This window comes from Eptesicus fuscus, chromosome 10, assembly GCF_027574615.1.
Source record: "Eptesicus fuscus isolate TK198812 chromosome 10, DD_ASM_mEF_20220401, whole genome shotgun sequence".
Classification (NCBI taxonomy): Eukaryota; Metazoa; Chordata; class Mammalia; order Chiroptera; family Vespertilionidae; genus Eptesicus; species Eptesicus fuscus.
In genome coordinates, this window is record NC_072482.1 from 2,391,320 (window position 1) to 2,414,582 (window position 23,263).

Genomic DNA, 23,263 nt, shown 5'->3' on the forward strand with positions numbered 1-23,263 from the left:
CTAATTCTTCCCATTTAGATTCTTTACCAAAAGACCAAATGACCTCTCTGTGAAGTGCACCTGCACATTTCTCTGTGGGGATTTCCTGGACTCCAGTTAAGGTAATATAGATTTTCACAATATAAACTGACTGATCCCATCCCGAGGATACTTTTCCATTGATTTTTAGAGAGTGAAGGAGAAAGGGAAAGAAAGAAAGAAATATCAATGTGAGAGAAACACATCGATTGGTTGCCTCCAACATGAGCCCTGGCCTGGGCCAGGCTAGGGAGGAGCCTGCAACTGAGGTATGTGCCCTTGATCAGAATCGAACCCAGGACCCTTTAGTCCACAGGCTGATGCTCTATCCACTGCCCAAATTCATTTATTAAATCTAGGAGTTTTTTGGTGGAGTCTTTAGGATTTTCTATGTACAATATCATGTCATCTGCGAACAATGAGTTTTACTTCCTCCTTTCCAATTTGGATGCCTTTTATTTCTTCTTCTTGTCTGATCACTGTCTAGGACTTCCAGTACTATGTTGAATAAGAGTAGTGAAAGCAGACATTCCTGTCTTGTTCCTGTTCTTAGGGGAAATGGTTTTAGTTTTTGCCCATTGAGTATGATGTTCACTGTAGGTTTGTCGTATATGGTCTTTATCATGTTGAGATATGCTCCCTCTATTCCCACTTTGTTGAGAGTTTTTAACAAAAGAAGGGTGTTGGATTTTGTCAAATGGTTTTTCTGCATCTATTGATATGATCATGTGATTTTTGTCTTTCAGTTTCTTTATGTGATGTATCACGCTTATTGATTTGCAAATGTTGTACCAGCCTTGCATCCCTGGAATAAATCCCACTTGGTCATGGTGTATGATCTTTTTAATACATTGCTGGATGTGATTTGCTAATATTTTGTTGAGGATTTTAGCATCTATGTTCATCAGGGATATTGGCCTGTAATTCTCTGTCTTTGTAATGTCTTAATCTGGTTTTGGAATTAGGATAATGCTGGCCTCATAGAAAGAGCTTGGAAGTGTTCCTTCCTCTTGGATTTTTTGGAATAGTTAGGAGTATAGGTGTTAGTTCTCCTTTGAATGTTTGGTAAAACTCCCCTATGAAGCTGTCCGGACCCGGGCTTTTGTTTGCTGGGAGATTTCATCCACATTGTCCAGCTTGTTGGCATATAGTTGTTCATAGAATTTCTTTACAATCCTTTGTATTTCTGTGGTGTCAGTGGTTACTTCTCCACTTTCATTTCTTATTTTGGCTCTTCTGTGTTTGTTTCTTGATGAGTCTTGCTAGCGGTTCATCAATCTTGTTTATCCTTTCAAAGAATCAGCTCTTGATTTCATTGATTTTTTTGGTATTGCTTTTTAGTCTCTAAGTTATTTATTTCTGCTCTAATCTTTATTATTTCCTTTCTTCTACTTACTCTGGGCTTTTCTTGTTCTCTTTCTAGTTTTTTAAGTTGTAGGGTTAAATAGTTCATTGTTGATTTCTTTTTTCTTTCTTTCTTTCTTTTTTTTTTTGAGGTTGGTCCGTAATGCTATGAACTTCCCTTCTCAGGACTGCTTTTGCTGTGTCCTAGAGATTTAGGGTGGTTGTGTGTTCATTTTCATTTGTTTATAGGAAATTTTTGATTTCTTTCTTGATCTTATTGGTAACTCATTCATTGTTTAATAACATGTAATTTAGCCTCTATGTGTTTGAATGTTTTGGGATATTTTTACTGTTGTTGATTTCTAATTTCATTCCACTGTGATCTGAGAAGATGCTTGATATGATTTCTATCTTGAACTTTGTAGAGACTTGTTTTGTGTCCTAACATGTGGTCTATCTTTTGAATGATCCATGTGCACTTGAGAAGAACGTATATTCTGCAGCTTTGGGGTGAAATGTTCTATAAATGTCAGTTAAATCCATCTGATCCAGTGTGCCTGTTAGAGTCACTGTTTCTTTGTTAATGTTTTGTCTGGATGATCTATCCAGTGAAGTCAATGGGGTGTTAAAGGCCCCTATTATAATTGTATTAGAGGCCCGGTGCATGAAATTTGTGCACGTGTGTGTGTGTGTATGTGTGTGTGTGTGTGTGTGTGTCCCTCAGCCCAGCCGGCACCCTCTCCAATATGGGACCCCTCACGGGATGTCTGACTGCCTACAGTGAACATCATACTCAATGGGCAAAAACTAAACGGGCAATCAGACATCCCTCTCACAATCCAGGACTGCTGGCTCCCAACCGCTTGCCTACCTGCCTGCCTGATTGCCCCTAACCACTTCTGCCTACCAGCCTGATCACCCCTTAATCACTCCCCTGCCAGCCTGATCAACACCTAACTGCTCCCCTGCTGGCCCGATTGCCCCGAACTGCCCTCCCTTGCCAGTCCGGTAACCCCTAACTGCCCTCCCTTGCCAGTTTGGTCGCCCCTAACTGCCCTCCCCTGCAGGCCTGGTCACCCCTAACTGTCCTCCCCTGTAGGCCTGGTCACCCCCAACTGCCCTCCCCTGCAGGCCTGGTTTCCCCCAACTGCCTTCCCCTGCAGGCCTGATCGCCCACAACTGCCCTCCCCTGCCAACCATCTTGTGGTGACCATCTTGTGGCCACATGGGGGCAGCCATCTTTGGCCACATGAGGGCGGCTATCTTGTGTGTTGGAGTGATGGTAAATTTGCATATTACTCTTTTATTAGATAGGACTGTTCTTGATCTCTCCCTAAAGACCTCTAGAAGTTTTTAAAAATATATATATTTGGGTACTCCTATATTGGGTGCATATATGTTTACCAGACTTATATCCTCTTGTTGGATCTATCCCTTTAGTATTATGTAGTGACCTTTGCTGTCTCTTGTGATGGCCTTCATTTTATTTATTTTTATTTTTATTTTTTAAAATTTCTTTATTGATTAAGGTGTCACATATTTGTCCTCATCCCCCCATTCCCATCCCACACCCCTCCCCACGGATGCCCCAACCCCCTGTTGAACTTAACCATTGGTTAGGCTCATATGCATGCACACAAGTCCTTTGGTTGATCTCTCCCTCCTCCCCCCACCCTCCCCTATCCTCCCTCTGAGGCCCGATAGTCCGATCGATGCCTCCTTCTTTCTGGTTCTGTTCTTGTTCATCAGTCTATGTTGTTCATCATTTCCCCTAGATGAGCGAGATCATGTGTCCCTAGAGATATACTTATAAGAACTGAATGTGAGACGAGCAATAATAGTTATGCTGACAGGCAAATGAATCAGTCTGTAGTGAGTTTCTTTCTGGACCAACAGTTCTTTTGAGACCCAATATCAATGTCCACCAGTTCCTTAATGTGTACACGTCGGCACTGACCCCTCAGCTCTGAATGGTGGACAAATGGTGGTAATGCAGGTCCGACTCCCTCTGGTTTGGTCTCGGCCGGACCCAGGGGCACGGCTTCACCCGGACTCAGGGGCACGTGGCTTCACCCGGACCCAGGGGGCGCGTGGCCTCACCTGGACCCAGGTGCGCGCGGCCTCACCCAGACCTGGGACCCAGCCTCACCCGGATCCAGGGGCACATGGCCTCACCCGGACCCGGGATCCAGCTTCACCTGGACCCAGGGGCGCGTGGCCTCACCCGGATCCAGGTGCACGCGGCCTCACCCGGGCCCGGGACCCAGCCTCATCCGGATCCAGGGGCACACGGCCTCACCCGGACCCGGGATCTAGCTTCACCCGGACCCAGGGGCACGTGGCCTCACCTGGACCCAGGGGCGCGTGGCCTCACCCAGACCCAGGGTCGCGTGGCCTCACCCGGATCCAGGGGCGCACGGCCTCACCCGGACCCGGGACCCAGCCTCACCTGGATCCAGGGGCACACAGCCTCACCCGGACCTGGGATCCAGCTTCACCCGGACACAGGGGCGCGTGGCCTCTCCCAGACCCAGGGGCACTTGGCCTCACCCAGACCCAGGGTCGCGTGGCCTCACCCGGATCCAGGGCGCACGGCCTCACCCGTACCCGGGACCCAGCCTCACCCGAATCCAGGGGCACACGGCCTCGCCCGGACCCAGGATTCAGCTTCACCCGGACCCAGGGGCTCATGGCTTCACCCGGACCCAGGGGCGCGTGGCCTCTCCCAGTCCCAAGGGCGCGCGGCCTCACCTGGGCCCGGGACCCAGCCTCACCCGGATCCAGGGGCACACGGCCTCACCCGGACCCAGGATCCGGCTTCACCCAAGCCCTGAGGCACGTGGCCTCATCCAGACCCAGGGGCGTGTGGCCTCACCCGGACCCGGGATCCAGCTTCACCCAGACCCAGCGGCGTGTGGCCTCACCTGGACCCAGGGGCGCGTGGCCTCACCCAGGCCCGGGACCCAGCCTCACCCGGATCCAGGGGCACACGGCCTCACCCGGACCCAGGATCCAGCTTCACCCGGACCCAGGGGCGCGTGGCCTCACCCGGACCCAGGGGTGCGTGGATGGCCTTCATTTTAAAGTCTATTTTGTTGGATATGAGTATTGCTAATCCGTTTTTTTTTTTTTCCATTTGCATGGGAAAAATTTTTTCATCCCTTCACTCTCATCCGGAGTGTGTCTTTTGTTCAGAGGTGGGTCTCTTGTGACATCATATAGTTGGGTCATGTTTTTGTATCCAGCTACTCTATGTCTTTTGATTAGAGCATTTAATTTATTTACATTTACAGTTATTATTGATAGGTACTTATTTATTGTCACTTTAATTCTGTATGCCTAGAATTCTTGCTCTATTTCATCTCCTCATTATAGCAGTCCCTTTAGCATTTCTTGTAATGCTGGCTTGGTGGCAATGTATTCCTTTAGCCTTTTTTTGGTCCAGGAAGCTCTTTATTTGACTGTCTATTTTGAATGATAGCCTTGCTGGATATCATAATCTTGGTTTCAGATCCTTGCTTTCCATTATCTTGAATACTTTGTGCCATTCCCTTCTGGCTGTAGAATTTCTAATGCATAATCAGGTATTAGCCTTATGGGAGCTGCTTTGTAGGTAACAGTTTGCTTTTCTCTTGCTGCTTTTAGGATTCTCTCTTTGTCTTTAATTTTTGGCTTTTTAATAATAATGTGTCTTGGCATGGGCCTGATTGGGTTCTTCTTGTGTGGGGTTCTCTGTGCCTCCTGAACTTTTTCCTTTACCAGGTTAGGGAAGTGTTCTGCCATTATTTTTTCAAACATGTTCTCCATCTCTTTCCCCTTTTCTGCCTCTTCTGGCACACATGTTAGTCTAATATTGTTACCTTACACGTTGTCCCACAGCTCTCTTAAGCTGTCCTCCTATTTTTAAATTATTTTTTCTTTTTGGTTCTTTGATTGAGTGTCTTTTTTCAACCCTGTCTTCTAATTCACTGATTCAATCATCAGCTTCCCCTAATCTGCTGTATATTCCTTCCAATGTATTCTTTATTTGTGCTATGTCATTCCTTATTTCTGTTTTCATAATTATTACATCTTTTTTTCATACTATTGAGCATCTTTACTATCATTATTCTGAACCCACATCAGATAAATTTTATCTCCATTTTATTTACCTTTTCTTCTGGAGAATTCTCTTGTCCTTTCATTTGTGGGTTGTTTCTTTGTCTCCTCATTTTGGCTGCCTGTTTGGGTTTGTGACTTTATATCAAGTAGATCTGCTACGCTTCTCAATCTCTAGTGCAGGACAGTGTTAAAGACTGTTTTTGACTAATTAGATCAGGAAAAGACTCAAAGCCTCCAAAGACAGCCTCTGCCTACAGACTGATAGGATTCCTTCTTGAATTTCTCTGAAGCAATTTTCCACAGATGTGACAAGAATTTTTTCAACAGGGTGGAGTAATTGCTTCTGCCTGGAGGCTAATTATTATTCTCAGCCTCTTATTGGGCCTCTGAAACTCCCCACCGTCGTTCAAGGTGTTTTCCAATAGGGCAGGTCAACTGTCTTTTCCACAAGCAAAGCTGCCTGTATAGAAAATGTCTGCATGAGAAACATGACTTCTGCAGTGTGAGGGAATGACTCAGCACAGGAAATAAGGGTGTCTGCCTTCTGAGCTCTAACTCCTCAGCTCCTGATCTTGGCTTCTGCTCACACAACTCCAGTTCACTCTGCCCTCCCTCTGCTGGAGCATAAGGTGAGTGGCTCTTCAGGGAATTTTGTGCGCTGACCCTTTAAGAGGATGCCTGAATTTACAGCCATCTCTCCCTGGTAGACAGCACCTCTGCTGCTTTTCACAGCCAGAGGTTGTGTGGGTACCCTTCTCAGTTCTGGTGCTCTCTGCTTGGGGGCCCCATTTGGAGATTAGACCCCAGAATTTTCTGTGACAACCCCCTACACCTGATATATCTTTCTGGAACTTCAGTTGCTGTCTGTGGGAGCCCAACCAGCCCTTTCATGCCTTTGCCCCTTCTACCAGTCTCTATGTGGTCTCCACTTTCTGTCCTTGGTTATCAGAGTTCTTTCCAGCGAGTATTCCATTGATCATTCAGTAATTTTTTTTTTTTTTTTGTATTTTAGTTGTAATTCCAGTTTGGTCCTAGGAGTGTGTCTGTGCAGCATCCACTTATTCTGCTGCCATTTTTAAATCTTCCTCTATCTCTTTTTTCAATGTCCTGTAGTTTTACGAGTTCAAGTCTTTTACCTCGTTGGTTAAGTTTATTCCTAAGTATCTTAATTTTTTGTTGTTGCAATTGTAAATGGGGTTTTTGTTTAGTTTTCCTGTCTGGGAGTTCATTATTGGTGTATAAAAATGCCATAGAGCCGAAACCGGTTTGGCTCAGTGGATAGAGCGTTGGCCTGTGGACTGAAAGGTCCCAGGTTCAATTCCGGTCAAGGGCATGTACCTTGGTTGCGGGCACATCCCCAGTGGGGGTTGTGCAAGAGGCAGCTGATCGATGTTCCTCTATCATTGATGTTTCTAACTCTCTCTTCCTCTCTGTGAAAAATCAATAAAATATATTAAAAAAAATAAAAAAATAAAAATGCCATAGATTCCTGGGTATTAATTTTATATCCTTCTATTTTGCCAAATTCATTTATTAAATCTAGTAGTTTTTTGATGGATTCTTTAGGGTTTTCTATGTATAGTATCATGTCGTCTGCAAACAGTGACAGTTTTACTTCCTATTTTTCAATTTGGATGCCTTTTATTTCTTCTTCTTATCTGATCACTACAGCTAGCACTTCTAGTAATATGTTGGACATGAGTGGTGAAAGTGGGCACCCCTGTCTTGTTCCTGTTATTATGAGAAATGGTTTTAGTTTTTGCCCATTGAGTATGATGTTGGGTTTAGGATTGTCATATGAGACTTTTATTATATTGAGTTATGATCCCTCTATTTCTACTTTGCTGAGATTTTTATCAAAAAAGGGTGTAGGATTTTTTGAATGCTTTTTCTATTGATAAGATCATGAGATTTTTATCTTTCAGTTTGTTTATGTGACGTATCACATTTATTGATTTGTAAATATTGTACAGCCTTGTGTCCCTGGAGTAAATCCCATTTGGTCATGGTGTATGATCTTTCTAATATATTGCTGGATCTGATTTGCTAGAATTTGTTGAGAATTTTAGCATCTATATTCATCAGAGATATTGGCCTATAATTCTCTTTCTTTGTAGTATCTTTTTAAAAATATTTTTATTGATTTAAGAGAGAAAGGGAGAGGGAGAGAGAGATAGAAATATCAATGATGAGAGAGAATCATTGATTGGCTGTCTCCTGCATGCCCCCTACTGGATATTGAGCCCACAACCCAGGCATGTGCCCTTGACTGGAATAGAACTCAGGACCCTTCAGTCTGCAGGCTGATGCTCTATCCACTGAACCAAACCGGCAAGGGCTCTTTGTAGTGTCTTTATCTGGTTTTGGGATTAGGGTGATGCTGGCCTCATAGAAAGAGCTTGGATTCTTTCCTTCATTTTCTCCATTTTAATCCATGGAAAGCTCTATTCATGGAGCTTTTGAGTCAGTTATTATATTTTTATATTCTAAACTTTACATTTTTAAATATCTTTTATTGCTTGCTGAGACACTTATTTTTTTGTTGAGACTATTTTTTCATTTGTTTCCAGTGTGTTCATAATTTTCATTGAAGCATTTATCATGGTATCTTTAAAACCCTTTTCACATAATTCTAACACCTTTCTCACCTTGGTGTTGGCATCTATCAATTGTATATTTTAATTCAATTTGAGATCTTCCTGGTTCTTGGTATGACAAGTGATTTTCATTTGAAACCTAAAGAGTTTTATGTGATTATTGGAGTCTGGGTCCTACCTAAACCTTATCCTTTAGTAGGCTTTGACAAAATTCTGCTCTGGCAGAGGAAGTGAGGAGGCAGAACTACCTCATTTCTGCCAGGTAAGGAAGAAGCCCAATTTCCCCACGTTGCCTCTACTGACACTTGGGGGACACTCCTTGTTACTACTGTGCAGGGGTAGTAGTTCTGGCTCCCCACCAGTTCTCCAGTCATATTGAAGTGCAAATGGCTTCGCTTTCCACTAGGGCTCCTCTGACACAATCCCAACAGGCTGTGAAATGCCTATCGGTCTATGCCTATTGGTGTTTCTGGGTTGCTAGCTTTTTCAGCTCAACGTCTGGGATATATAAGGCAAGAAGAAAACCCAGGGAACTCACCACTGTGCTGTTCCTTAGGTTCTAAGACCCCTAGCTGTTCTGCCTATTTTTCTCCATTTTTCAGTCTTATTTTTACATATAACATCCAAATTTTTAGTTGTTTTTAGTGGGCAAAGCAGGGAAAAGTAGGTCTATCCCATCTTTCTTAAAGCAGAAGTGCAACCTGTGAGCAATGTTTATTTCTCTTCCTTAACCTCAGTTATTCTTAACCTCTAAAGGCCCTTTAAATATGGTGCCAAGATTTCTAGAGGAAATTTGGACATTGCAGACTAGAGAAGCATATCTCCTCTTTCCTTCTGCTGATTGTAGTCCTAAAAATACACACTAAGATTGAACTATCTTAGGCAGCCACTGCCATCTCATTTGCTGCCAATTTGCCCCTATTTGTTATCATCCAACATGCTTCTAAAATGTCTCCATGGGTTTAATTGCAATTGTTTTGGGCCTTCTTTGGTTTTTGTTCTCTTTATTCTTACTTTCTGTATACTTCTCAAATTTTTTTGTTGGTCTTAATTCCTCTTTCTCTTTACTAAATTTCAATGAAGCTTATAGTCTCTCTTCTGGAAATCTGATTGAATCCTCATTATTTGAATATTCCTTATATAGAAATGACCCTTTAATCTGTACCCTTAAGTAGATCTCTTTTCCCTTCTGAGCTCTAGTTTATATCTATAATTACATCTCTTCAAACTGAACAAACAACATATTAGCTTGCTCTGGATTTTCCTTCTTCTATAAAAGGTGACTTCATTTATCGGTTACCAAGTGTCAAACCTTGGAGTCATCTCTGAGTTTCTCCATTCACAAACATTCAGTGAGTTCAATTCTCTTTCTTTTTTTTTTTTTTAAAAATATATTTTATTAATTTTTTTACAGAGAGGAAGGGAGAGGGAGAGAGAGTTGGAAACATTGATGAGAGAGAAAGATCAATCAGCTGCCTTCTGAACTCCCCCTACTGGGGATGTGGCCGCAACCAAGGTACATGCCCTTGACGGGAATCGAACCTGGGACCCTAGAGTCCGCAGGCCGATGATCTATCCACTGAGCCAAACCAGTTAGGGCCATTTCTCTGTCAAAATGATTCTCATATCTGTTCCTTTCACTTTATTCTCATTGCCTCCAAATTAGTGCAGACTCTTGCCTTTTTATGGCTGTATCACTACAATAGTTTTCTAACTGCTCTCTCAGCCTCCTTTCACTTGTCTGCACCACCTGATTACTTGTTCTGAAAGACAGCCCACCTTACATCTATTGCTTACAAAATAAATGAAATCAAAGCTCAAGTCCCCCCAGAACCCCTTTTTACTTCAACCTTATTTTTTCTAGTACCATCAGTGTTTGCCAAATTTCAATCATTCAGATACCACTATTTGTCATAATTTTTGCCACACCAAAATACAACCTGTACTATTTTTTACTTAATACTTTTTTTAAAATTGGCTCACCTTTTTACTTAGTCTTATTATAACCTAGAATAGCTCCAAATATGGGCTTGATTAGTTGGATACACACCCCTCCCATAATTCACAAAAGTAAATATCAAATGTCACTATTAAAATGTTTACTTGGGTATCACTTGGAATCACCTCACACATTAGTGGCTGTCTGGAGACTACACTTTAGAAACTTTGCTGCACACAAATTCTGTACTCTACTCTGCTTTCAGAATACATTTCCCAGGTTCTAGCCTTTTCTTTTTTTTCCTTCCTTCCTTCTTCCCTTCCTTCCTTCCCTTCCTTCCTTCCTTCCTTCCTTCCTTCCTTCCTTCCTTCCTTCCTTCCTTCCTTCCTTCCTTCCTTTCTTTCTTTCTTTTCTTTCTTTCTTCTTTCTTTCTTCATTTCTTTCTTCCTTCCTTTCTTTCTTTCTTTCTTTCTTTCTTTCTTTCTTTCTTTCTTTCTTTCTTTCTTTCTTTTTCTCTCTCTTCCTTCCTTCCTTCCTTCCTTCCTTCCTTCCTTCCTTCCTTCCTTTCTTTCTTCCTTCTTTCCTTCCTTCCTTCCTTTCCTTCCTTCCTTCCTTTCTTCCTTCCTTTCTTTCTTTCTTTCTTTCTTTCTTTCTTTCTTTCTTTCTTTCTTTCTTTCTTTCTTTCTTCTTTCTTTCTTTCTTTCTTTCTTTTTCTTTCTTTCTTCTTCTTTTCTTCCTTTCTCTTTCCTTTCTCTTTCCTTTTCCTTTTCCTTTTCCTTTTCCTTTTCCTTTTCCTTTTCCTTTTCCTTTTCCTTTTCCTTTCCTTTCCTTTCCTTTCCTTTCCTTTCCTTTCCTTTCCTTTCCTTTCCTTTCCTTTCATTTCCTTTCCTTTCTTTCTTTCTTTCTTTCTTTCTTTCTTTCTTTCTCTCTCTCTCTCTCTCTCTCTCTCTCTCTCTCTCTCCCTTTCTTTTCTTTTCTTTCTTTCTTTCTTTCTTTCTTTCTTTCTTTCTTTCTTTCTTTCTTTTCTTTTCTTTCTTTCTTTCCTTTCTTTTCCTTTCCTTTCCTTTCCTTTCCTTTCCTTTCCTTTCCTTTCCTTTCCTTTCCTTTCCTTTCCTTTCCTTTCCTTTCCTTTCCTTTCCTTTCCCTTTCTTTCTTTCTTTCTTTCTTTCTTTCTTTCTTTCTTTCTTTCTCTCTCTCTCTCTCTCTCTCTCTCTCTCTCTCTCTCTCTCCCTTCCTTCCTTTCTTTCTTTCTTTCTTCTTCTTTTCTTCCTTTCTCTTTCCTTTCTCTTTCCTTTCCTTTCCTTTCCTTTCCTTTCCTTTCCTTTCCTTTCCTTTCCTTTCCTTTCTCTTTCTTTCTTTCTTTCTTTCTTTCTTTCTTTCTTTCTTTCTTTCTCTCTCTCTCTCTTTTCTTTCTTTCTTTCTTTCTTTCTTTCTTTCTTTCTTCTTCTTTTCTTCCTTTCTCTTTCCTTTCCCTTTCCTTTCCTTTCCTTTCCTTTCCTTTCCTTTCCTTTCCTTTCCTTTCCTTTCCTTTCCTTTCCTTTCCTTTCCTTTCCCTTTCTTTCTTTCTTTCTTTCTTTCTTTCTTTCTTTCTTTCTTTCTTTCTTTCTCTCTCTCTCTCTCTCTCTCTCTCTCTCTCTCTCTCTCTTTCTTTCTTTCTTTCTTTCTTTCTTTCTTTCTTTCTTTCTTTCTTTCTTTCTTTCCTGTTCCCTCACTTTCTATCCCAGTCAGTTAAATTTCCCCCCCCCAAAATATATTTTATTGATTTTTTTACAGAGAGGAAGGGAGAGGGATAGAGAGTTAGAAACATCGATGAGAGAGAAACATCGATCAGCTGCCTCCTGCACACTCCCTACTGGGGATGTGCCTGGAACCAAGGTACATGCCCTTGACTGGAATTGAACCTGGGACCCTTCAGTCCGCAGGCCGACGCTCTATCCACTGAGCCAAATCAGTCAGGGCTCAGTCAGTTAAATTTAGTAAATATTGTGGTAGGCAATGAGGATGGTAAGGAACAGATCTTTCTTCGAAGAGTTTATAGTACAGTAGAGGAATGAAAAATTCAGGGGCCTCAAACAATGTACAAATCTTACCTGTCTTTTTCTGATGCCCAGCTCAAATTCTACTGCCTATAAAAGTCCTTCATGGATTATCCATAACCAAAGAGATTTTCATCTTTGAATTTTTCTCATTGTATTTACTGCTCTCTATAATTTTTTTATGTTCATATTTTTAACACTGTTTTAGTGTTCTCATTTACATTTATCTCCTTGATGAAAATATTTTACATTCCTCTTTGGATGTTGCACTTAGGGACTGAAAATACTTGTTTGGTTAATCAGGGATATGCCATACTTCTTTGAGAAAAAGAACTCCACATTGCTATAAACAGAGTTTTATTTCAGAAAAATTGTATTTCCTGACAAGACACATCACGAACATACATTTTGAAAAACACATTTGGAAGCTGAAATTTGAGACTAAGATCTAAAAAGATGAAATTTCTGAAGGGTATCTTGCCAGATTGCAAGCAAAGATATAGAAACTTTGTGACTAAAGAGAATGTAAAGAGTCTATCAATTTAACTACACCACAAAGACCGGGAGCTGATTTTGAAGTTGATGTATTGGAGTAAAACTATTCAATTCTATTTTGTTTGTAAAATCTGTTGCTATTTTTCTTTAATATTACCTTTTTTAATGTTCTTTTTCTTCCCAGCAACTCCACCTTGGTCTGTGTCCTTCTTACCCACCTTTACTTTATCATTTTTCCCCATAGGCTCTGCTTTTGGGTCCTTGCCCTTCTTTTTGTCATCTCCTTTCATGTCCTTGTCTCCTGTCTTGTCCTCATTTCCCTTCATGTCCGTGTCCCCTGTCTTGTCCTCATCTCCCTTCATGTCCTTGTCCCCTGTCTTGTCCTCATCTCCCTTCGTGTCCTTGTCCCCTGTCTTGTCCTCATCTCCCTTCATGTCCTTGTCCCCTGTCTTGTCCTCATCTCCCTTCGTGTCCTTGTCCTCTGTCTTATCTTCATCTCCCTTCTTGCCTTTACCCTCATTCTCATCTTTATCCTTCTTCTCTTCTCCCCCTTTTGTCACGTTCACCTTTTCTTCTCCTTTTTCACCATCATTTTCACCATCTTCTTTCTTTGATTGGCTCTTATCTGTTTCCTTTCCCATGTCCATGTCATTCTCAACATCTTTCATTTTGTCTTTTTTCTCTCTCTTCTCTTTTTTAATCTGAGTTTTCTCAGGAAGCTCTTCAATTTTCAATTCAGTTTTCTGTTTTTGTTCCTTTTCAGAAATTTCCTTAGGTCTGCTTAGTTTTTCCTTGTGTGGGTATTTAGGACCATTTTGGTTATTTTGTGATGGGACTGCCTGAATTTCCAAACGATTATCCTGTTTCCGTGTAGTTTTCCTTTCTTCTATAGTGACATTTTTTGCCCCTGTCTTTGAACCTTCTTTCAAATTATCTGAAAATATAACAAAGCATATGATGAAAGTACAGAAATCATATCTTAAATTTTTTTGGTTGTAATTCTTTATCAGACACTTTTACTTTGCATTGTTGGAGGCAATAAATTTGTTTTCCCAATAATATAAAATTTGCGAAGCTGTACTAGTATACACAGAAAGGATGAGATAAAAGGACCTTGAAATACAGAGTTTTCAGAAATTAAACTTAGAAAAGGAAAAAATACAATACATAGGAATTGGTAATTGCTCAGCAGGAAATGGCTAGAGTGTGTGATTAAAATTAACAGAGATATGGGCTGAAAAGAACTTTTTTTTCTGAGAAAATTATTAAAAGATAAATTGATCTTGAGTGTTTGCTTCTATCATGTTTTAGTGCCCCTTTCCTTATTTAATCAAGAGCAAATAGCACCAGGAGTTACTGAAGTTGGAGAGAAATAGAATTTAAGCATGTAATGGGAATGGTGAAAAGTTTCATGAGAGCCCATGTTGGGCACCATAGTGGTACCCCTTGATAAGAGTCCCAGAACCCCTCTCTGTACACTCAGACTTATTCAATTGATTCTACACAGCTGTACATGACAATCACTCTCTAAGTGGCTCTTGCCTTTGGCTGGAGTCTAGATGGGTCTTTTGTGTTGGGGTGTTGCGTTATCTGTACTGGGCACGCTTATCCACATTTCTCCCATCTGTAGTATAGTCTCAAAGAAAAGATAACATTTTTTTTTTCTGGAACACACCACAGCTTGAAAATTGTGGTAATAAGCATAAAATTAATAATTTGTGAAACTGGACTGGTGATGTTTGGGGATAGAGAGATGGGGGAGGGTCTCTATAGGGACCATCAAGAAGGTTTTCAGCTTGGAATGTGAGCATTGTGAAATAGTCTTGTTTCTTGTTTTCAGAGGGTTTGTTAGACTGAATTCAGGATTGTGGAGAGAAAATTGGATAAGAAGTGAAAATATTTGAGTTCCATCGCTTATTATGTAGACTTTGCCAATGACCCTTAGTTTTTAATATATAAGGAAGTTACTAATACTGACCATGTTTACCTCAGAGTTATGCAAGGACAAAATGAGATAAAGTACATTAATGGGCTTTTAAAAATTAACAAAATAGTATATGACAGATACATTTGAGGTTAACAATTTGCAGCACAAGAGGAAATTCTATTGTAAAATGTAATTACTAGAGTGATCTTTTAATTTTAAAATATTTCATGGTTCTGTGCCAATAACATTAATTGATATGATCATTTAAATGTTTGTCTACTATTCCATTTAAATATTTTTATAATTTTTAAACCAACTTCCTATTGATTAGTATTATTCTCAAATTTTAATTATTATAAATAATGCTGTGATAAACCACCTAATACATATGCCTTTGAAAAGCTGCCATTTTTTTCTTGGAAAGCATTTCTAGAAGCATAATTTCTTAGTCTAAGGATGTGCACATTTTGTATTTTGAAACATATTGCCAAATGCAATCTGAATTAGAAATATGGCCAAACTCTAAAAACATAAATTCTCTGAATCTTTTCAATCTTTTGCAAACTAATAGATTAAAAGTTCTTCTTTATCTGTTTTTCTTTGATTAACTAATATTTTTGGATCTTTATTTCTCTCCTCTGCAAAGGGATTGACATATATTGGAAATACAACATTTTTATTGCTATAGTTTTGCCTTCCAAATTTCCATTTGCTTTTCAAATTTGTTTGTGGTAATTTTTTTCCACATAGAAGTAAAAAGAAAAAAAGTTGAATTAATCAAACTTTTAAATTACAGCTTCTGGCCCAGCCATCATGGCTCAGAGGTTGAGCATTGACCTACGAACAAGGAGGTCACAGTTCCATTCCTTGTCAGGGCACATGCCCAGGATGTGTGCTCAATCCCCAGTGTGGGGTGTAGGAGGCAGCCAACCAATGATTCTTCCTCATCATTGATGTTTCTGTCTCTCTCTCCCTCTCCCTTCCTCTCTGAAATCAATAAAAATATATAAAAAAATAAATTTCAGCTTCTGTATTTTACATCATTCTTTGAAAATAATCTTGTTTGTAAAGAGAGCACTGTAGGAGGTTAATTTACAAAGTAAAAATTATTTTTAATGCACATAAGTAATGTAGTAATCATTTTGAAACAAGCCTAGTCTTGATAGAAGACACCTTAAAAATAGAGCCCATTGAGCAATATTAAAGTCTTTCCAAAACATCCAAAATTTGGACTTGCATTTCCTAGAAAGCAGGCTAGTACCAAAGAAAGAAAACAAATCTGAAGTCAAAAGAGTGAAAAATGGCGGCGGAGTAAGTGGAAGCTACACTGACACTCTCCCAGGACCAAACTGGAATTACAACTAAAATAAAGAAAAACATTCTGAATAATCAACTGAGGACAAGCTGGAGAGAACCCTGATAGCCAAGGACAGAAAGTGAAGACCACAAAGAGACTGGTAGGCAGTGTGGAGGTGAGAGAGGCTGGCAGGGCTCCCACAGGCAGCAGCGAAGTTCCGGAGGGGTAGCTCAGCTGTGTGTGTGTGTGTGTGTGTGTGTGTGTGTGTGTGTGTGTGTGTGATATCTCAGCTGTGTGTGTGTGTGTGTGTGTGTGTGTGTGTGTGTGTTCCCATTGAGAACTCTGAGGTCTAAACCCCAAGCTGGGCTCCCCAGGCCAGAGCACCAGAATTGAGAAAGGTGCCCACATAACATCTGGTAGTAAAAAGCAATGGGGTTGCTGTCTGATAGGGAGACAGCTGGATAATGCAGTTACCCTCTTAAAGGGCCAACACACAAAATTTTGTGTACAGCCATTCATCTTGGGTTCCAGCAGAAGGAGGGCAGAGTGGACTAGAGGAGAGAATCCAGTGTTGGGGGGTCTGGGGTGAGCTCAGAAGGCAGTCTCCTGATTTTCTGTGCTAAGTCATTCCCTCATACAGCAGAGGACATCTTTCTCAGGCAGATATTTACTATGAAATTTTTAAGTCTGCCTTCCTAAAGGTCACATAGTTGAGATAATTTTTAGTTATTTCCTCTTCACTTATTACTATATCTAAGTTAATGTAATCCTTTACCAAGATTTTAATTACTTCCTCTCATTAATATAACCTTTTGTTTGTATAAATTAGGTTGAGAGTAGTACTCCTATTTGCTTTTTTTACCCATAATGTGAATAAAGTCAGTTAGATTTTAACTTCGTTGTTTCTTTTTTCTTACCCCATATACTTTTATTTTCTACTCTTCTCCAATCCCATTTAAAAATATTATCTTTTTAGTGATATCTTATGAATTTTGATATCCTGAAATATAGGTATGACCAATTTTTAAATAAACAATATTATATTGTTGGTATACAATGTTATATTAGTTTCAGGTGTACAACATAGTGATTAGACATTTATATACCTTTTGAAGTAATCACCCTGATAAATCTAGTATCTATCTGACACCATACATAGTTATTGACATAATACAATATTATTGACTATATTCCCTATGCACCCCTATATTCCCTACTTTACATCCCCATGACTATTTTCCTAACTGGCGATTTGTACTTCTTATTCCTTTCACCTTTTTCACCCAACCCCTGACTTCCCTCTCATTTGACAGCCAATTCTTTTATTCACTCAAAAATAGAGCTATCATATGGTCCAGCTTGGGCTTCTGACTTACTATGGGGAACTAGGTATAAGGACATTTATAAATGTCCTTTATGATTTTCTCATATTATCACCCATTAATTTTATTTCTCTGTTTTCTAGCTTCAACTCATTTCCTTTAGTTCAATTCATTTAAATTCAATTCATTTAAATTCTTTGAATCCATCTTCCAAGAACATTATTTAATGTTTTGAGAAGTCAGCTGACTTGATACAATGGCAAAATTCACTGCTTATTCTTTTTATAAGTCTGTGAGGTTTAACTTCAAGGCAATGATCAATAACTAAATAAAATTATTAAGTTGTGCTCAAGTGACAATGACAACCTTTAAAGTTAGTAGGAGTCCAATGCACTATAATAGTCATTGAGTAGTAGAGTTACAAATAAAATAATATACTTACCAATTGGTGGTACAGCTTTTGTGGAAATATAAACACAAACAAATGATTACTTGTTAAACTATCATAGAACACATTTTCATCTTCCAATGAGAATCTTATAAAATGACACCCAAACAGCACAATCACCTTCTGCATTGATTATGTTACTGCTATAACTCTGGCCAAATGGTTCTTTATGGGGTATGTGCCAGACTCAGTGCCAAGATTGGAGAGAAGTGTGGAGAGGTCTTATCTCATCACCTGTTTGCTATGCAAGCCCTTTAATAATATCCCTATGAAAGGAGGAGCTTATGGCCAGAACTCTTTGGAGGGGAACCCATTAATTTCCCTAGTCACTTACTTTTGTCTTCAAACAACTCCTATTCATTCTCTCTTCCTAGCTTCTCAGGTGTTCTTTCTCTTTTCTCTCAAATGTTGACTCACCTTTATAGATTCCAGTTTACATTATTTTTTTTGAAAGTGGGTTTTATTGTTTTGAGGAATACATTCTCTTAGTTATTCAGTACATTTAAGCTTTTCAGCAAATTCCCAGTAATCTCTAAAATTCCTCCCTAATAGGGGTGTATATCACAATGAGAAATACCAATAAAACATTTTCAAATTTGGGTATGCTACTTGCCAGAGTGATAAAAAAATCTTCATGCTCTTATTTCTCCAGAAACCACTTATATTGGAAACAAAAAGGAGCTTAAGGGTGGGTCTCTCAGTAGTTCCTAAACTGCAAACACATGAGGGCATGCAGTTTAACTGGTAGATTGCACTAGTCTGCTTCTTTGAGTTATCTCAATATCTAATTTCCTTAGAGCACCAAAATTTTCATAGCAGTTATTAAGGCCCATTAAGGAATCACATATTGCTTTACTTCTTGATTACAATTTAAAATAAAAATTTCCTACTAATTAGCAAGATTTGAGTATGGGAGGGGAAAGGCAAGCGGAGATATAATAACATTAATTTTAGCAATGTTGAACATAGAAGCAACTGGAGTCAGCAAACACACACACACAGCTAAAGAATGAAATGACCTTGGAGTGGAGACAGAAAAAGAACTTACGTCTGGCTCTCCCACCTCTTTCTGTAATAAAAGAGAAGTAAATGAAGACTAAAGTTCTTGAATATAACATTTTCTTGAATACTAAATAATTGCAACAGCTAGTGATACTGATTTATTAACATCTTCCCAGGCATTGTTCCAAGTAACTATTTTAATCCCCACAAAGTCCTATGAGGTGGCTACTATTGCTATCTTCATTTCACCAATGAAAGAACTGGATAGAGACAGGTTAAGTAAACTGCCCACAAGTAGACATCACTTAAATGGTGGAGTCCAGCTTTGTACCTAAACATTAAAGTGCCAGAGCACATACTTCTATGATCTTTTATTTATATACTAGAGGCCTGCCTGGTGCATGAAATTCGTGCACTGGGGTGGGTGGGTCCCCCAGCCTGGCCTGTGCCCTCTCACAGTGCAGGAGCCCTGTGATAGATTGCCCCAAAGCCCACCCATCCGGGGCTCCTTGATGGATTGCCCCAAAGAGGTAGGCTGGAGCCAGGGGTCCCGCCTTCGTGCTACCCAGAGCCACAGGGACCCCAGGCCTTGCTGTGAGGAGCCTCGGGGCCCCGCCTCCTCCACACCACGCCTCGCTGAGCATGCAGCCCTGCCCACCCGTGCACAGCCACTGTGCATGCAGCCTCCTGGTGATGGATTGTGATGGTGTGAGGGCATCATGGTGTGAGGGTGTGACGACCATTTGCATATTAGTTCTTTATTACATAGGATTATCCTGGGACTTTATAGTTCCATGTTGGCTCCATTGACACTATAATCCAAGGTAGCAAAATATCTTTTAACATTAATTCCTTGCCTTTTTCATACATGATCTCCTCTTCTTTATTTTCTGTTCAATGTCTTTAATATTTTTTGAGGCAGAGGAGATTATTAAATTATTTGTTGTCATTAAGTAGTAGATCTGGTATTGGAATCTATGCCAAATAACTTCCCATTACACCTTTCATATGCCTGTAAGTTCATTTTTAAGTTATAATAGAAGTGTTCAATAAGTGTCTATCATATTTTAGACATCATACAAGGTACCTTCCTTAAAGATGGAGTAAGTCTAGTGGAGGAACTGGGCATGTTAAGCAGTAAATGCATAAAGTGGGAAGAACTCACTAGGGGACTACAGGATATCGAGGAGGAAGTGTTACCCTCTCCTTTTCTCTCTCTCAGACTCTAAGGAATTCAAACCCTTTAGGAAGTGTGAGCTCTTCCTGTATAAAAGAGTCTGCTGTGATGGGAAGATCTGTCTTTGTAGGGTGAGCCTGGAACAGTGGGAAAGAGCAGGGACAGATGAATTATAGACCTCAGTGTGAGAGGATAATGGGAGGAAATGACAGAACATCTTCAGACCTTGTGTGTGGGAAAGGATGTCTTTGACCCTCCAAAGCAAACCCACAATGTGAAACACTGCCACATCTGAGCACATCTAAATTATTTGTTTTCAGCAGGAACATCATGACAAAGTTCAGAGATATTTAACAGATTTGGAGAAGATAGTTTTAAAGTCTAAAAGTAAAAAATAAATTAATATTAGAATGTAGAAGATGATAGGGGCTGAATGTTTGTGTTTCCCCAAATTTGTTCGTTGAAGCCCAAGCTCCTAGTGTGATGGTGTTAGGAGATGGAGACATAATTAGGTTTAGATGAAGTCCTGAGGGCAGAGCTCTCATGACAGGTTTAGTGCCCTAATAAGAAGAGACCCCAGAGAGCTTGCTCTCTCTCCTCCAGCGAAGGACACAGCAACAAGGTTGCCTACAAACCAGGATGGGCCCTCACCAAGCACCTGACCATGTTGGCACCATGATCTCAGATTTCCCGAGAAATAAATGCTGTTTAAGCTGGGCAGCCTATGGTGTTCTGTTATACAGTTGAGCTGACAAAGACAGAAGGGATGATTGTAAAAGAACAAGAGAGAGAGACATAAAACCTATTGGAGGCACTAGCCGGTTTGGCTCTGTGGAGGGTCCCAGGTTCGATTCCGATCAAGGGCACATCCCCAGTGGGGGGCATGCAGGAGGCAGCCAATCAATGATTCTCTCCTTTGATGTTTCTATCTCTCTCTCCTTCTTCCTTCCTCTCTGAAATCAATAAAAATATATTAAAACAAAAACTATTGGAGAAGAACAAAGAGCATGTGACTAGGCAGCTTATGTAATGGCTGGTCATTATATAAAGAAACATGTGACCACCATAGCCAGTTTTGCTCAGTGGTCTGGGTACCAAAGGGTCCCGGGTTCAATTCTGGTCAAGGGCACGTTTCTTGGTTGCAGGCTCCTCCCCAGCCCGGGCCCTGGTCAGGGTGCGTGAAGAAAGCAACCAATCAATGTGCTTCTCTCACATTAATGTTTTTCTCTGTCTTTCCTCTCTTCCACTCTCTCTAAAAGATCAATGGAAAAATATCCTCAAGTGAGGATTAACAAACAAACAAACAGAAACATGTGACCAACTTATGTAAACTAAAGACACACACTCTGAGCCTGGCCAGGTGACTCAGTTGATTGGAGCGTTGTCCAGTACACCGAAAGTTTTCCGGTTTCATTCCCAGTCAGGGCGGATATGGGAGGATCAATGTTTTTCTCTCACATCCGTGTCTGTCTGTCTGTCTGTCTGTCTCTCCCCCCTCTCTTCTCTCCTCTCTCTCTAAGGTCAATGAACATATCCTCGGTGAGGATTAAAAAGAAAGACATACATTTTGAAAACTAAATTTAAAGTGGTACACGTTTATTTAAATGCAATCATCCAACATTGGGCTTAATTCTGGCTTTGTTTCCTAGCTGCAGGAGTTTAAGCATGTTCTTTGACCTCAGTTTCAGTCTCAGTTTCCTCACTTACAAAATCTGCCACTTAATATGTGTATCATAAAATTCTTAGGATTTAAAAAATACATCCATCTAATTTGCCTGGCACTTAGAAGTGCTCAAAGTTATTTTCTTCCCATCCCTTCCCTCCCATTCACTTCCTATGCACACCATGTCTGCTGCCAGGGTTCAGATATTTAAACTTAGCTCCCTGGACTGAAATTAAACACAAATTTTCCTCAATCATTCTTTTTCTTCTCTATCTTCCTTTCCCCCAAAGAGGCACTCTTCTCAATCTCAAGACTTTTTTTTTTTCTATTGGGATTTTTATTTTTGAAAAAAAAACCACAAAAAACTTTTGAGGAGACTGAAATAAGTGGAAACAAACCTTTGTGCAGAACATGAGCCTCACGGTGAAAATAGCAAGTGTAGGAAAAGTTTAACAGACGGATTGGAGAACACCAGAACCCAAACTCAAATAACTTTCCAGCAGAAAATGGAAATACATAAAAAAGGAAACAAAGAATAATTTCAATTACGTTTTCCAGATCAATAACCATTGACAATCAAGCTTGGTAGCCGAGACAATGTAAGTCTCTTACGAGAAAACCAAGGTTTCACAGCCACTCATTATTTATTTATTTATTATTAATATTTTTTATTTTTACATTTTTTGTTTATTATTAATATTTTAAAATATTTATTGTTGAAAGTTTTACAAATGTTTTTACCCCTCCCCCATTGATTTCTTCCAGCCCACCCTGGCCCCTCAGTCCAGGCCCTCACCACCATATTATCTGTGTCATGGGTTATGCATATATGCATACAAGTTCATTGGTTGATCTCTTCCCACCCTCCCACCCTCCCCTGCCTTCCCTCTGAGGTTCAACAGTCTGTTCTGTGCTTCTATGTCTCCGGATGTATTTTTGTTCATCAGTTTATGTTGTCCATTAGATTCCACATATGAGTGAGATCGTGCGATACTTATCTTTCTCTGACTGGCTAATTTTGCTTAGCATAATGCTCTCCATCTATGCTGTTGCAAATGGTAAGAGTTCTTTCTTTTGTTTAACACCAGTGCAGTATTCTGTTGTGTAAATGTACCACAATTTTCTAATCCACTCATCTGCTGATTAGGTTGTTTCCAAATATTAGCTATTGTAAATTGCGCTGCTATGAACATAGGGGTGCATATATTATTTCTGATTGGCGTTTCTGATTTCTTAAGATATATTCCCAGAAGTGGGATCACTGGGTCAAATGGGAGTTCCATTTTTAGTTTTTTGAGGAAACTCCATAATGGTTTCCACAGAGGCTGCACCAGTCTGCATGTCTACTAGCAGTGCATGAAGGTTCCCTTTTCTTCACATCCTTGCAACACTGATCCTTTGTTGATTTATTGATGATAGCCATTCTGACAGATGTGAGGTGGTGCCTCATTGTTGTTTTAATTTGTATCTCTCGGATGATTAGTGACTTTGAGCATTTTTCCATATACCTCCTGGCCTTCTGTATGTCCACATTGGAGAAATGTCTATTTAGGTCCTTTGCCCATTTTTAATTGGATTGTTTGCCTTCCTTTTGTTAAGTTGTATGAGTTCCATATATATAATTTTATTTTATTCTTTAAAGTATTACATATAGTAGTACATATATCTTCTTCCCCCCCACCCCCATTGAACTTCCCCCAGCCTCCCCTATCCCCTATATATTTTGGAGATTAACCCCTTATTGGACATATCATTGGCAAATATGTTCTTCCATGCAGGGGGTTCTCTTGTTATTTTGTTGATGGTTTCTTTTGCTGTGCAGAAGCTTTTTATTTTGATGTAGTCCCATTTGTTTATTTTCTCCTTAGTTTCCTTTGCCCTAGGAGATGTATCCATA

The 23,263-nt window shown here is 40.0% G+C and overlaps 1 protein-coding gene across 1 annotated transcript in view; it reads right to left on the bottom strand.

The window, feature by feature from the left end:
- Nucleotides 1-12,390: 12,390 nt before the first annotated feature.
- Nucleotides 12,391-23,263, bottom strand: part of LOC129150495 (uncharacterized) — a 109,082-nt gene continuing 98,209 nt past the window's right edge. Inside the window, exons 12-14 of the mRNA XM_054722186.1 lie at nt 18,573-18,593; nt 17,519-17,533; nt 12,391-13,464 (exon numbers count right to left, since the gene is read on the bottom strand). Coding sequence (XP_054578161.1) covers nt 12,668-13,464; nt 17,519-17,533; nt 18,573-18,593 — 833 coding nt within the window. The 3' untranslated portion in view covers nt 12,391-12,667. The remainder of the gene's footprint in view (nt 13,465-17,518; nt 17,534-18,572; nt 18,594-23,263) is intronic.